This window comes from Rhincodon typus, chromosome 4 (assembly GCF_021869965.1).
Source record: "Rhincodon typus isolate 14 chromosome 4, sRhiTyp1.1, whole genome shotgun sequence".
In the NCBI taxonomy this organism is placed as follows: domain Eukaryota; kingdom Metazoa; phylum Chordata; class Chondrichthyes; order Orectolobiformes; family Rhincodontidae; genus Rhincodon; species Rhincodon typus.
Window position 1 is genome coordinate 63,522,945 of NC_063335.1, and position 14,681 is coordinate 63,537,625.

The following is a 14,681-nucleotide window of genomic DNA, read 5'->3' on the forward strand; positions in this document are numbered from 1 at the left end:
CACCCAAACCCATCCCCCTATAACCCACCTAATCTACAAATCCCTGAACACCACGGGCAATTTAGCATGACCAATCCACCTAGCCTGCACATCTTTTGGACTGTATGCAGGTCCATGTTACATTAATGGTGAATGGTGAAGAAGATAATGTATTGAATGATGTATTTTCACTTGGTTCATGTTTCTGTGAACAGCTAAATAGTTAATATTGGACTTTGGACACAGCCCATAATGATCCTGTTGTGTATAAGTTGAAAGCAGTGACGACCTTGCCACACACTGACATTATAGTAACTGTGATGAATGTAATTTCTAGGTCTGAAATGAACATGAGGTAATTCTTGTATTATTTTAAGGTGAAGTGCAGCTTCAGGAAACCATTCACACAAAAACTAAATACTGAAAATCTTAACTCTTTATTCCTCACCACAGAAACATGAGCTCTGTTGTGGTTTTCCATAATTGTTTCAGGAAATTATTGTTCAAGTAGTGATAGAAATGTTGGTAAACCTTTTATTATCTGTATTTCTGCTTGTTACTTTCTTGGTAGCAACGATAAAAGAGCACACCTAATGAAGAGACTTCTGTTCAATAATGGGGAAGAAACAAGAAATTAGAGACAAGTCGAAGCACTCCACTTCTTGACTTACAAAAGTTCAAAATTGTTGTCAAGACAACATTTATTCTAAATAAAAGCCAAAAGAACTACATATGCTGTAAATCAGAAACAAAAACAGAAATTGCTGCAAAAGTTCTGAGGAAGGGTCACTTGACTCAAAACATTAAACTCTGATTTCTCTCCACTGATGCTGCCAAACCTGCTGAGCTTTTCTGGCAATTTCTGTTTTTATTTTTAATATTTATTCTAAGGCAAACTTATAGCAATTTGTAGTATCACTGAACAATCCCTTTAGATCAACTTCTATCCATTAGCAGTATTGAGTATCTCTTATAAAATAACTTTCCTCACCAAGGGTAGTCCAGAAGTGCACATATCAGGGAATACCCCCCGATGGGGTGGCATGGTGGATCAGCAACTCGTACTGCTGCCTCATGGTGCCAGGGATCTGGGTTTGATTCCGCTCTTGGGAAACTGTCTGCGTGGAGTTTGCGTATTTCCACCCCCCCCACTCCCTTGTCTTTATGGACTTCCTCTAGGTGCTATGATTTCTTCTCACAGTACAAAGATTTGCAGGTTAGGTGATTGGCCATGCTAAATTTCCCATAGTACCAGGGATATGCTGGGTAGTTTAGCCATGGGAAATACAGGGGAAGGGTGGGTCTGGGTGGGATGCTCTTCAGAGGGTCAGTGTGGACTTGATGGGCAGAATGGCTTGCCTCCACGCTGTAGATTCTATGTACTGAGTTTGTCCAGCAATTTCTGTTTTTGTTTCAGATATCCAGCATCCACAGTACTTTGTTTCATATTATTATTATGTCAGGGCATCTGATAATTAATATAAATCAACATTTAAGTATAATTTTATATGAGGGCCAATTTTTGGGTGAACATTTCTAACTATTGCTCTCACTGTAAGCAGAATATTTTTAGTTCTGCTTTTAGGATGAAAATATAGTATTATGTATGATTTCTAAACCAAAGTTCTAACTTTGAAATTGTGTGGAATTATAAACTGTAATAGATGGAAATGTATCTGTGAAACTGCAAGCAGATGAGTGCTTTGCTAAGGAGAAAATCAAAAGTTGCAGCTTCAGAGTCATAATTGATAGCTGCATAGTACATAAGGGGAAGTGTACCAGGGTCATTGCAAAAGGGATCGACTGATTTAAATATCCTGAAGTTTCATTATATTGATGGCATTGACCTGTGAGAGATGAGCCATTCCAGTTATGGAGATTGTAATTTGAAGGAGCACATACAACAATAGACAGAGGCGCAACATGCTGCCCACCCTGGGTAGTAGCAGCTAATTGAATACCAGACAGCTAGGTTACTATGTGAAGCCGGTATTACATTTTAGGAAGTTTAGTGTGTCAGCCTTTCAGTTGTTTGTCACATCTTGAATTTGTGCCTTCTTGAAATATGGATGTACTTGGCAGGGAAAGAAAGGTTTTTAAAGTTGTCCACAGATCTGGAATGCACCATTAATAAAGGTTTATCAGCTAAAATTTCACAGCTCACATTTTTGAAAAGGTTTATTCATGGAATTTAGCCATTGTTGGAAAATTTATTGCTCTTTGTCTTTGTATTGGCTTATTTAAAATCTAATTTATAGCTGCTATTGAATTCGTTTTGACTGTTAACTCATGTTTAACTTATCTTGAGTTTGGTTTGATTGTTGAAGTAAGAGTTATAAAAAGTTAATTTTGTACATTGGTTTCCTCTATTGGCTTGTTTGGTAAGTTTAGTTCTTATAGCTTATACTTCTCCACAGGGATCAGAACATTATAGGCAGCCACATATTTAATCCTCACGGTAGTACTTTACACACAGATATAGTGAGAGATATGGCATCTTTTCATCACCTTCCCAGTTGCCTAGTAAAATCTAGTGGGAGCAGTATGTCTGTTATTGCTGGTCCAAAGCTATTATGAATAAATCCACAGAAATATCACCAGAATTAGAAAATGTACATTTCTATTTGAATAAAAGTTCTTTTAAATTGTCTTAGGTTCCTCAAAGCTTAATGTTTAAGTTGCAGCCCCAGCTCATGAAAAACTGGTCAAGTCATTTATGGTGCCACAAGGACAAATGCATAGAATTTTCTCTAGGGTACACTCAACACCCTAGGCATGAATTTGCTCACCTTTTTCCCTCATGTCCTTGCCTGAGATCATCTTGCTTCAGAGATCCTCCTTTCACTTCCTTGGTGCTATTCTTAATAAAGTATTGATCATTTAACCTCCCTCTCAAGAGACATTAGCTGATATTTGTTAATGGTTCATTCTCATTATGTCCTGTGATGTCCTCCTTAGAATTTGCTATTCTCCCCATTTTCCCAAAAATGCAATACTTGATCCCTCTGCCACACCATTCCAACCTTGTTTTTCCCTCTAAAGTTATTGAATGTGTTATTGCTTCTCATATCTGTGTCCATTTTTCCTAGAACTGCGTTTGAATCACTTCAATCAGGTTTCTGCCCCACCACAGTATAAAAATGATACTTTCCATCGTCATGAGTATCCTCCTACGTGACTGTGCCAATAACAAGCTATCCTTGCTCACCCTCCTTGACCTGGCTATGAGTTTTTAGAAGGTTGACCTCACTATCCTTCTACATTTCTCCACTATTATTCAACATGGTGAGCCAACTCTTATCTGACTGCATTATCTATCTCACTGTATCCTGCATGGCTTGCTTACTCCTCCTGAATTTAACTTCACGTGTCCCAAAAAATCTATCCATAGTCTTTCATCATCTACATATTTCACCTCAACAACAAAACTAGAATTTCAATTTTCACATGGATTCTGACAGTTTCCAGTTGTGCAACACCAATAACTCTCTCAAAATTATCACACCGCTTGTCTGACCTCTAGGTGCTGGATGGGCAAAACTTTCCTCTACCTAGCTATTGAGAAGATCAAAACCATTTTCTTCAGTCCCTTCTGCAAAATACATTCCCCAGTCATCAACTCCATTTTTCTTCCAGTCAACTATCTAAGGCAGAACCAGACTGTTTGCAAAATTGGGAGTGTATTTGGCACTGAGATGATCTGACTCCATATCCATCATGGGTATATCCTTTTCCACTTCCCAAATATCATCTGACACAGCCTTGTCTTCATTCAACTACTGCTAAAATTCTCTGAACTTGACGTTTCCAATGCACTTATGGCCAGCTGTACCCTTCTTAAACTTGAGTTACTGTAAAACTGTGCTGCCCACGTCTTTACTCACATTGAATCCCTTTCATCAATTGCCCTTTGTTTGGTATTGTGTATTATCTCTCAGTTAAGCAACACCCTGATTTTAAAATTTTTATTTTTGTTTCCCATTCTTCCCTGGCTCTTACAATGCCAACTTGTCCAACTCCAGTACTTCTGACACATGTGTTTCCCCAACTGTGACCTCAAGTTAGCATTCTCAATTTTAATCACTTCATAATTTGCAGGTATGCCTTCATTTTATAAGGTCCGCAACCCTGCAATTCATATCTTAGGCTTCTATGCATATCTTTTTCTTTCTCCTCATTTAAGATACAGCTCAAAGCCTTCAAATTTGATTCAGGTTTTGCCATGTGTTCCGATGTCATTTAACATGATTCAATGTTAAACTTTATTTGATAATGCTCCTGGAGAGTATCTCAGAACATTTTGTTACATTAAAGGCACTAGATGAATCAAAGTTGTTGTTGCTTTTTAATTCACATTCAAAAATTATCCACTCGGTAATCTGGCAATTAATAAAATGTAAGGTGCATTTGCAGTCATCTTCAGTAACCTTTCATGCAATACTCTAAATAGTCTCCTGAGAGATGTTCTTCATTTAATTAATGTAACATCATGCACACATAATCCATATAGTGCATTGGATATATTTAATGAACAGTTTTCTTTGGAAAAGAAAATTGGAGGGGAAAATATAGCAACACCTTTAAGCATGGGAACTAAAATAGCAAAATAAAACTGATTAACACAGCTTGCACACAACTTTTTTTCTGATCACCCAAACTGCGAACTTCGACAAGGTGATTTTTCATATTTGGAAATAAATTGTATGAAGTAACACACTGTTACGTATACACACAGACAGGATTCTACACTTTCTTGGAAAAAATACCGAAGTACTGAATGCTAAACAAATGTGCTGATTGAAGGAAATGCAGAAATTTTCATCGAGAAATTAATTCTTTAAGTGTAAAAATTAAATAGTTCTCTGAACGCTTGCTAGATTATTGTAGGTCACATGATAATAGTTTTGAAAAGATGTCAGGCTAGTATAGGTACAGTAAATGTTGATGGGATCCAACAAAAGGTAACAGGTTGAATTTGAAATTGACACGGTGACAGGAAGCAAGTATTGTTGCTGATGAGGGATTTTGCAATATGCACGTTGTTTGCAATGCATTTTGAAAAGCTCAGTGCTAGGTCTCCTGCTTACATTGTCTATATCAATAACTTAGGCTTCAATGTGCTTCAGACGTTCTTTGATATTAGAAGCGTAGTGTATGTTTGATGGTGAGAATAAAAGCTCTCAGCTAAAGAATGATATTAAAGGGTTTGATCAGAAAAGTGACAAATAAAATTCAGTCTGGAAAAATATTAGATTCTATCTAATATAAGTGGCATATTGGCTCAGTGGTTAGCACTGCTGCGTCCCAGCACCAAAGGTTGGGTTTCAATTCCACCCTCAGGTGACTGCGTGGAGTTTGTACATTTTCCCCATGTCTGTGTGGGTTTTCTCTGGGTACTCCAGTTAACTCCGACTGTCCAAAGATGTGCAGGTTAGGTGGATTGACCATGCTAAATTACCCATATTGTTCAGGAAAGTGCAAGCTAAGGTGGGTTAGCCGTGGGAAATGCAGGGTTACGGGCATTGGATAGAGGGGTTGGTCTGGGCTGGATACTTTTTGGAGGGTTGGTGTGGATCCAATGGGCTAAGTGGCCTGCTTCCATACTGTAGGGTTTCTATACTTGGGAAAGGCAAATGAGGTAAGAGGATGTAAAATAATTGGTAGTATGTTGACAAATTTAGACAAACAGGAAGTCCTTGAGTGCATGGCTACTGATGCTTGAAGCTAGAGGACAAGTGGACAGACAACTGTGATGGTTAAGTAAACTTACAGACCATTTTCCACTTTTTCCTTAGATGCTGAATGAAGGGATAGAGAGGTTATATGAAAGCTTCAATTTCAGCCATAGTCAAAGCCCTACACACAGTTCTAGACACCACATTATTGAAAATAAATGATAACATAAGATAACGTGCAAAAGAATATCGCTAAGACTTACATTCTTTAGCTTTGAGCAAAGATGGAATAGACTGGGCTTGTCTTTGCTGGAACAGAGACAGTTGAGAGGTGATTTAATTGATTAATAAAACAGTGGGTATGGAGATAGGATAGAAAAAGCTTTTACCCCTCTTCAGAGGGTTCGATAATCAGGGACATTATTTATAGCCAAAAGAACTGCGGATGCTGTAAATCTGGAACAAAAACAAAGTTGCTGGAAAAGCTCAGCAGGTCTGGCAGCACGTGTGAAGGAGAAAACAGAGTTAACATTTCGGGTCCGGTGACCCTTCCTCAGCATTTGGTTGAAGGTTTAAAGTAAGGTTGAAGAGGTATTTTCTGCTCAGACGACAGTGAGGGTCTCAAACATAATCGCTGCAGAGACGGAAGCATGTATCACATTTAAAAAGTATTTGATATGCGTTGAAATCTACCAAGGTGTTGAAGAACTGGAAAATATGATTAGGTTGGACAGCGAGATTTGAGCAAGAGGGCTGTAAATGCTTCTAGTCCTGTTAGGATAGCTTCCATCGTTTAATATAACATTGCCATGGCGAACTCTGAAAAGAGGTGCTGGTTTTTACATGTACCGAATGCTCCCGCCTCCATCGAGCTGCGTTTGGTCTGAGCGTCATCAAGTCGATGCTACGTTAGAAGTGCAGCGCTGCAGCAGCGACTCCAACATTTGTACACTGGCAGATCCTGCAGCAAGGAGTACCGGCTCTTCACACCTCACCTTGCATACAAGGAAAAGTTCAAGTCGGTGAGCTTTGCTCTGCACTGTCGACTGTTACACAGAAGTTTTCAATCTCATCTGATCGATAAACCTAGGTAAGAGTTGCTTCATGTCCCTAATAATGCCTCTGTACCTGATCCTACTTGTTCAATATTTTAAGATTTTCTTCAAGCACTTGTTTTAGTCTAAATTATACATATATAGATTATGTTGTATTTTTATGTTAAAATAATTGTTTTTTTTTTGTTTTATTCTTTTTATAGATGAGACTATGGGCACTCCAGTGGTAATTACTAGAGAAGGCATGGGTTCCAAATGTATGTTGTACTTATCTGATGAATGTACCCCTGGCATTATCCCAAACAGCACTTTCCCAACCACTTCATATTATTGGGAAAACAGCACCGATTTTTTTGACTTTCACACGAACACAATGAACACCCTTATCCCCATCAGTATTACCACTGTCTACTCGCTCATTTTTGTGGTGGGTACGGTGGGCAACTGCCTAGTTATGTATGTGATCGTCAGGTAAGAGAATTCATTTCATTTGTCCCTTTGATCTGGCATTTTCACCATTCCCGAGAACGATCGTGAAGTTAAACTTTCGGGATAAGACCAATAGAATGAAGAAAGCATGAGTGCGAGAAAAATCTGGCGACTGCGACCAGTGTTGAAGTAAAATAATTTGATGGAAAATTTTCAATGCAAAATACGGACAATTGGACCTTTTGTGAAGTGGTGTGAATGGTTAATAACAGTTTGTAGATTAATAGTTGTTACAGCACCGAAGAGTCGGAGTATTCAGAGTCAACGTAATTTGTACAGTTCTTTTATTATTTATTATTATCAGACAAAGATTATTGGGAATTATTCAGCCAGGTCCCCTCTATTATTCTCTAGTTAATGGTTAATTTAAAATAACATGTTTTTAACACAATTAGACAAACACAAGTGCATTAGCAGTGGTAAGGAAATCCTGAACTCTTTTAGACAACAGTTTGATTTATAATTATAACGCCCCCAAATGGGAGCAATAGGTACTGACACTGGATTGAGAGATTAATCTAAATCGCTCTCTCAAGAACAATAAACATGTGTTTTCGACGTAACTGGGAAAATACCTTAGTTGGAGGCTAATGTTGAAATATGGTAATTTTTTTACACAGAGGAAAGTCAAGTATATTAACAAAAATAAAATACAGCGCACTGCCGGAAAATACTGGAAACACTCAGGACAGATGGCTTCTGAAGAAAGGTCATCGATCCAAAATGTTAATCTGACCTCCGTTTTGACACCAGTGCTGCCTAATTCGTTAAATGTTTCTGTATTTTTTTTGTTTGAATTTCAGATGTAATAATTTGTGTTTCAAGTTGGTACGTGAGCCAAATCTGTTTTTATGTTCTAAACACGCAGAAGCACAAACGTGCTGATGCAGTTTAAAAAAAAATGTCAATGGTGAATGTAAATTTGTTTCCTTGCAATAAACACGGACTTCTCCATTAAGTGGAAGGCATAGTCATCAGTTCCTGGAGTGTGCAGTAACCCATTTTCTTAACAATCTAGCTAACACTGAAATACTGTTGAAATTAACCTTCAATCAACTTTAGTCCAAAATAATAATTTGGGAATGGGTGTGGGGTGGGCATTGTCAACTGCTACCCATGTTATACTTATCTGGAAAACAAGATCTCAGCAGTCGAAAATTGAGAGGATTAATACTGTGGTCACCCTAGAGACGTCTGTCCAAGGGCTGCCTAATGCAATTTTTAAATATAACCATAAGAGGTAATACTGCACATAAAAATAACAAAGGACTGTGGATGCTGGAAATCATGAACAAAAACAGAAATTGCTGGAGAAACTCAGCAGGTCTGACAGCATATGTGGAGAGGAAGCGGAGTTAATATTTTGAGTCCAGTAACCAATCTTCAGGGCTGATAGTAGCTAGCAAAAGATGGTATATATATTATGTATGTGTGTGTGTATACACGATACACAAACTGGGTAACTGCTTTGTGGAATACCTGCATTCTGTCTTTGAAATGACCCCGAACTTTCATTTGCCTGCTACTTCATCACAACACAATGCTCCCTAGCCAACATTTCTGTCTTGAGTCTGCTGCAAAGCTCCAGTGATTCTCAGCACAAACTGGAAAAACAGCATCTCATTTTCCACTTGAGGAACCTGCAGTCTTCAGGACTTAATATCGAGTTCAATAATTTTAAAACTTGAACGCCTTTACTCACCTATAGATCTAGGCCCAATCATGACATGGGCTGCTTTCAGCACAGTCAACATATTTTCATCTACTTACAATGCCCATTATCAGTTTTTCTTTCCCCCGGCACAATATCAATCCCTTTATCTGCCTAACTGTCATTCTCTCCTTCTCAGCTCCATCTCCATCTCCGCCTATCCTCTCATTCTTTTCCTCCTTCTTAGCACCACTGCGCCATCTCTAACCGCCTCTCATCCCCTGTTTTCAGCATATATATCATCTTTTCCTAGATACAATCCGTTCTGAAAAAGGGTCACTGGACTTAAATATTAACTCTGCTTTCTCTCCACAGAAACTACCAGACCTGCTGATTTTCTTCCCAATTTCTGTTTTTGTTGCAATGTTACACCTTCCTGTTTGAGGAGACAATATATACTTAAATATGAAATTCAACTTTCTATTTTGCGAGTTTCTGGCTCACAACCAGCTTTTCAAAGATAACTAAGGATGCACACTAAATTTTGGTGAAGCCCACATCCTGTGAATTAATACAGGATTAAATTGGTTGTGTTCTTCCCATTTGCACAGACAGAATTACTGGGGCTCTGCATAAAACACTATAGCCCTCTGCTGATGAATGCTCACTGTCTCTCCTCGTGTCACAACCATCCTGAGATGGGATTGCCCCTGCTTGAGCCACCAGGCTCAGCTTAAGAATTTGCCTATGTCTTAATCTTTCGCAACTATCAAACTATAGTGAAGTTGCATTTAGCACCTGTAGCCATATCATTACATTCAAATAAGGTCTGAACCCAAAAATATTTTTGTCTATATTTCCATGTGCAGGCAGGCTGTCCACAATGTTGACGTCAGCTCAAAAATTACCCTCCTAAAAATATCTGCTGCAGTATCAATCCAAATTGGATTTTACTCTGTTTATTAAATTAAATGATTCACCCACAGCATACTATACTATATGCTATATGTCTTTAAGGCTGATACTGTTCTTTTATTCATGTTAGGGAATGTGGGGATTTTTAGCAAGATCAGCATTATTTTCCAAACCTGATTGCTTTCAGAAGTTGAAATAACAAGGTGTAGAGCTGGATGAACACAGCAGGCCAAGCAGCATCAGGGGAGCAGGAAGGCTGACGTTTTGGGCCCAGACCCTTCTTCAGAAATGGGGGAGGGGAAGGGGGTTCTGAAATAAATAGGGAAAGAGGGGGAGGCGGATAGAAGGTAGATAGAGGAGAAGATAGGTGGAGAGGAGACAGACAGGTCAAAGAGGTGGGGATGGAGCCAGTAAAGGTGAGTGTAGGTGGGGAGTTAGGGAGGAGATAGGTCAGTCCAGGGAGGATGGACAGGTCAAGGGGGCGGGAAGAGGTTAGTAGGTAGGAGATGGGGGTGGGGCTTGAGGTGGGAGGAGGGGATAGGTGGGAGGAAGTGCTGCTTGATGTGGAAAGTCTTCTTGGGCCCTGGGATGTGGTTGAGGGGGGAGGTGTAGGGGCAGGTGTAACACTTCCTGCGGTTGCAGGGAAAAGTGCTGGGTGTGGTGGGGCTGGAGGGAATTGTGGAGTGGACAAGGGAGTCCCGGAGAGAGTAGTCCCTCCGGAAAGCAGATAACAGTGTGGAGGGAAATGTGCAGGTGGGTAATTTTAACTTCCCCTATTATGACTGGCACTCACTTCGTGTTAGGGGCTTGGATGGGGCAGAATTTGTAAGGACCATTCATGAGGGTTTCTTGACGCAGTATGTAAACAGTGGAACCTGGGAATGGGTTATACTGTACTTGGTTTTGGGAAATGAGCCCAGCCAGGGTGTGAAGTTTCAGTGAGGGAGCATTTCAGGAGTAGTGAACATAATACTGTGAGTCTTAAAATACTCACAGTTAGGGATAACAGCAATCCTTGGGCGAAAGTATCAAATTGGGAGAAGGTGAACTACAACTATATTAGGCAGGAAATGGAAAATTTTGATTGGAGGCGGCTGTTTGAGTGTAAATGCCCATCAGACACGTGGGAGTACTTCAAACAGCAGTTGATAAGATTTCAGGAGTGGCACGTTCCTGCAAGAATGAAGGATAGGTGTGCCAATTTACGTCAACCTTGGAAGCCAGGGATGTTATGACCTAGGTCAAAAAGAAAAAGGAAGCATACATAAGGTCTAAGAGGATGTGAACTGATGAAGCTTTTGAAGGATACAAGGAAAGTAGGAAAGAACTTAAGCAAGGAATTAGAAGGACTAAAAGTTGTCACGAAAATTTGTTAGCAAACAGGATTAACAAGAACAAGAACAAAATTGCGGGAAAAGCTCAGCATGTCTGGCAGCATCTGTGAAGAAAAAATTGGAGTTAACGTTTCAGGTCCAGTGACCCTTCCTCAGAACTGCACAGATGCTGCCAGACCTGCTGAGCTTGTCTAGCAACTTTGTTTTTGTTCCTGATTTACAGCATCCACAGTTCTTTCGGTTTTTATTTAGGATTAACAAGAATCCCAAGGCTTTTTATACATATATAAAAAGCTAAAGGTTAGCCAGTGAAAGGGTTGACCCACTCAAGGACAAAGGAAGGAATTCATGTGTCCAGCCAGAACAGGTAGGTGAGATCCTAAATGAATAATTCGTGTTGGTATTCACCAAAGAAGGAATTGTTGGAGGATGATCTCAGGGAAGAGAGTGTTGAATTTCTAAGCCATGTTGTTATTAAAAGGAAAGAGGTATTGTACGTCTTAAAAAGTATTAAAGTAGATATGGCCCTGGGTCCTGATGGGATCTATCCTAGAATATAGAGAGAGGCAAGAGAACAAATTGCTGGAGCATTGACAGACTTCTTTGTATCCTCTTTGGCCACAGGTGAGGTCTTAGATCACTGGAGAATAGTCAATGTTGTCCCATTGTTTAAGAAGGGTAGAAGGGATAATCCAGGAAATTACAGGCCTGTCAGCCTGTCATCAGTGGTAGGGAAATTATTGGAAAAGATTTTCAGGGACAAGATCTATACACATTAGAAGCAAATGGACTTATTAGCAACAGACAGCATGCTTGTGTGAGAAGATGATAAAGATGATTGACGAGGGGAAAGTGGTTGATGTTGTCAACATGGACTTCAGTAAAACCTTTCACAAGGTGGCTCAGGCAGACTGGTTCAAAAGTTGAAGTCACATGGTATCAGAGGTGAGCTGGCAAGGTGGATACAGAACTAGCTTAGTCATAGGAGACAGAGGGTAGCAGTGGAATAATGCTTTTCAGATTGAAGGGTTGTGACTAGTGGTATTCCACAGGTATCAATGCTGGGGCCTCTGCTGTTCATAGTCTACATAAATGATTTGGAGGAAAATATGGCTGGTCTAATCAGTACGTTTGCAGACGATGCAAAGATTGGCGGAGTTGCAGATAGTGAGGAGGATTGTCAGAGGATACAGCAGGATATAGATCAGTTGGATGCATGGGCAGAAAAATGGCAGATGGAGTTTAATCTGGAAAAATGTGAGGTGATGAATTTTGGAAGGTCAACTCTAGGTGGTAATTATACATTGAATGGCAGAACCCTTAGGAGTATTGATATGCAGAGGGATCTGGGTGTGCAGGTCCACAGATCATTGAAGGTGGCAGCACAGGTAGATAAGGTAGTAAAATGTGGCCTATTGGCATGTTTGCCTTCATTGGATGGGACATTGTGTATAAAGATAGGCAAGTTATGCTGCAGCTTTACAGATCTTTAGTTAGGCCACATTTAGAATATTGCACACAGTTCTGGTCACTACACTACCAAAATATGTGGATACTTTGGAGAGGGTCGACAGGAAAGATTTACCAGAATGTTGCCTGGTATGTGGAATTTTAGCTATGAAGAAAGGTTGGATAGACTGAGTTTGTTTTCACTGGAACTCAAGAGGTTGAGGGGTGACCTGATAGAAGTTTATAAAATTGTGATTGGCATGGATGGAGTGGAAAGTATGAAGCTTTTTTTCCACGATGGAGGGGTCAGTTACTGGGGGAAACAGGTTCAGGATGCCAGGGGGAAGTTTAAAAGAGATGTGGGAGCATGTTTTTCAAACAAAGGTTAGTGAATTCCTGGAACGTGCTGCCAGAGGAGGTGGTAGAAGCAGACTCAATAGCAGCCTTCAAGAAGCACTTGGATGGATACATGAATGGGAAGAGAATAGAGGGATATGGATCCTGTAAGTGAAGACAGTTTTAGTGTGGAAGGGCAAAATGTATCAATGCAGGCTTGGAGGGCTGAAGGCCCTGTTCCTGTGCTATATTGTTCTTTGTTCTTTGTTTATTGCAAAGGGCATTTAATCCAAAAGTGGGGAGGTTATACTTTAGTCATACAGAGCATTGGTGAGACCACATCTGCTGCACTGTGTGCTGCATTTTCTCACAGAAGACTAAGACTCTTTGGAATTATTTTCCTTGAAAGGAAGTATAATCAGAGTCATTGAATATTTTTAAAGTTCGGAAGATTGATTCTCAATAATCAAGTGAACATGAAATGATCAGATATTGTTGAATTTCTGCTCGAAATTTGTATGCGCAAATATGTTCACTGGTATCATTATAAGATCGTATACCGGAGTCATGAGTCATGTGATCAGCAGATAGCCCTTGCCCACCACTAGCTGCCCTCTGGTTTGTTGTGGTGGCTCAAATGAAGATGGTATAAAGCAGTGCTGCATAATTCAGACATTTTAGCTGCTGCCAAGATACATTGACTAAAGTGATAGACTGCGTTGGGTGTCACACCAGCTGGTTGTAAAGGTAGCCAAATTCCTTCCTGTTGCAGTCCACCTCAGAATTGACATATGGTGACCACAAGACATCGTTTGCCAACAATGACATCCTATAGTACATGGAAGCCTGTAGTCATTATGAAGCCAAGTTCTTGGTCTATTTCCCTGACAGAAGAGAATAAAATGCATTTAACAACCTTTGCATGCAGAGCCTCAGGGTCCTCCCTTATCCAATCATGGGCAGCCAGATTAGAGACGTTGCAAACGTTACCTGTTGCAACTTAGAAAGTGGCAGGTATGTAAAGGTTCATCATCTTGGTCACTTTCACAGCCATTTGTGATTCCATTCATAGCTTCAAAGCAGACTTCAGTCAATTGGTGATATCTAACACACTATTTTTCACTGAGGTCCATCAGGGAGAATTGCTCTATGAACATGTCTCAGGAATACATATTTATGTTTATGGATTATGTGGGAAAAACTGGAAGATATTGAACTGTTCGGATGCTTTCTAGAATAACTAAGGGAGCATCGCACTTAATTGCCAGAACATCGAATTTGGAAATTTGGAAGTGAGCATTGGGCTTCTGTACCTGATGGCTGCCAAGTAACCCAAGCAGCATTTAACTTTTGCTTCAATCATCTGACGAGTCAGAAAGAAAAAGAAGAAAAGATAATAAAGCAGTAATAAGGAGCAGTGAGGCTGCAAGATTTTTCTCTTTCTTTCTCCTGGTTGGAATGTGGGAACCTGATAAAGTCAACACTTCAGTACTTCGACCTTCTTTCAAACCCTAAGAAGCTGAACTGTGATTACAATCCAAAACCTCAATCTAGATGGATTTCCAGTCAAATTGGGCTTTGATTAAGAGACCTTCCATCAGTACACACCTACTTACAATTAAATTTTGTCAACAAGAAGCCTGCTGGATGATGAGAATTCATCAGCCTCTGCACATGGTTTTACAGACTGTCGATCAATAAGGGTGTTATTTCCTTCTGCATTTTAAAAACATCATCTCTGCAGAAATCTTTGTGTGTGTGTGTGTGTGTGTGTGTGTGTGTGTGTGTGTGTGTGTGT

General features: G+C 39.8%; 1 protein-coding gene across 1 annotated transcript in view; it reads left to right on the forward strand.

Moving 5' to 3' along the window:
• The first annotated feature begins 6,661 nt into the window (after positions 1–6,661).
• The window catches only part of oprk1 (opioid receptor, kappa 1), a 53,347-nt gene continuing 45,327 nt past the window's right edge, over positions 6,662–14,681 (forward strand). Inside the window, exons 1-2 of the mRNA XM_048595925.1 lie at positions 6,662–6,744; positions 6,913–7,180. Coding sequence (XP_048451882.1) covers positions 6,921–7,180 — 260 coding nt within the window. The 5' untranslated portion in view covers positions 6,662–6,744; positions 6,913–6,920. The remainder of the gene's footprint in view (positions 6,745–6,912; positions 7,181–14,681) is intronic.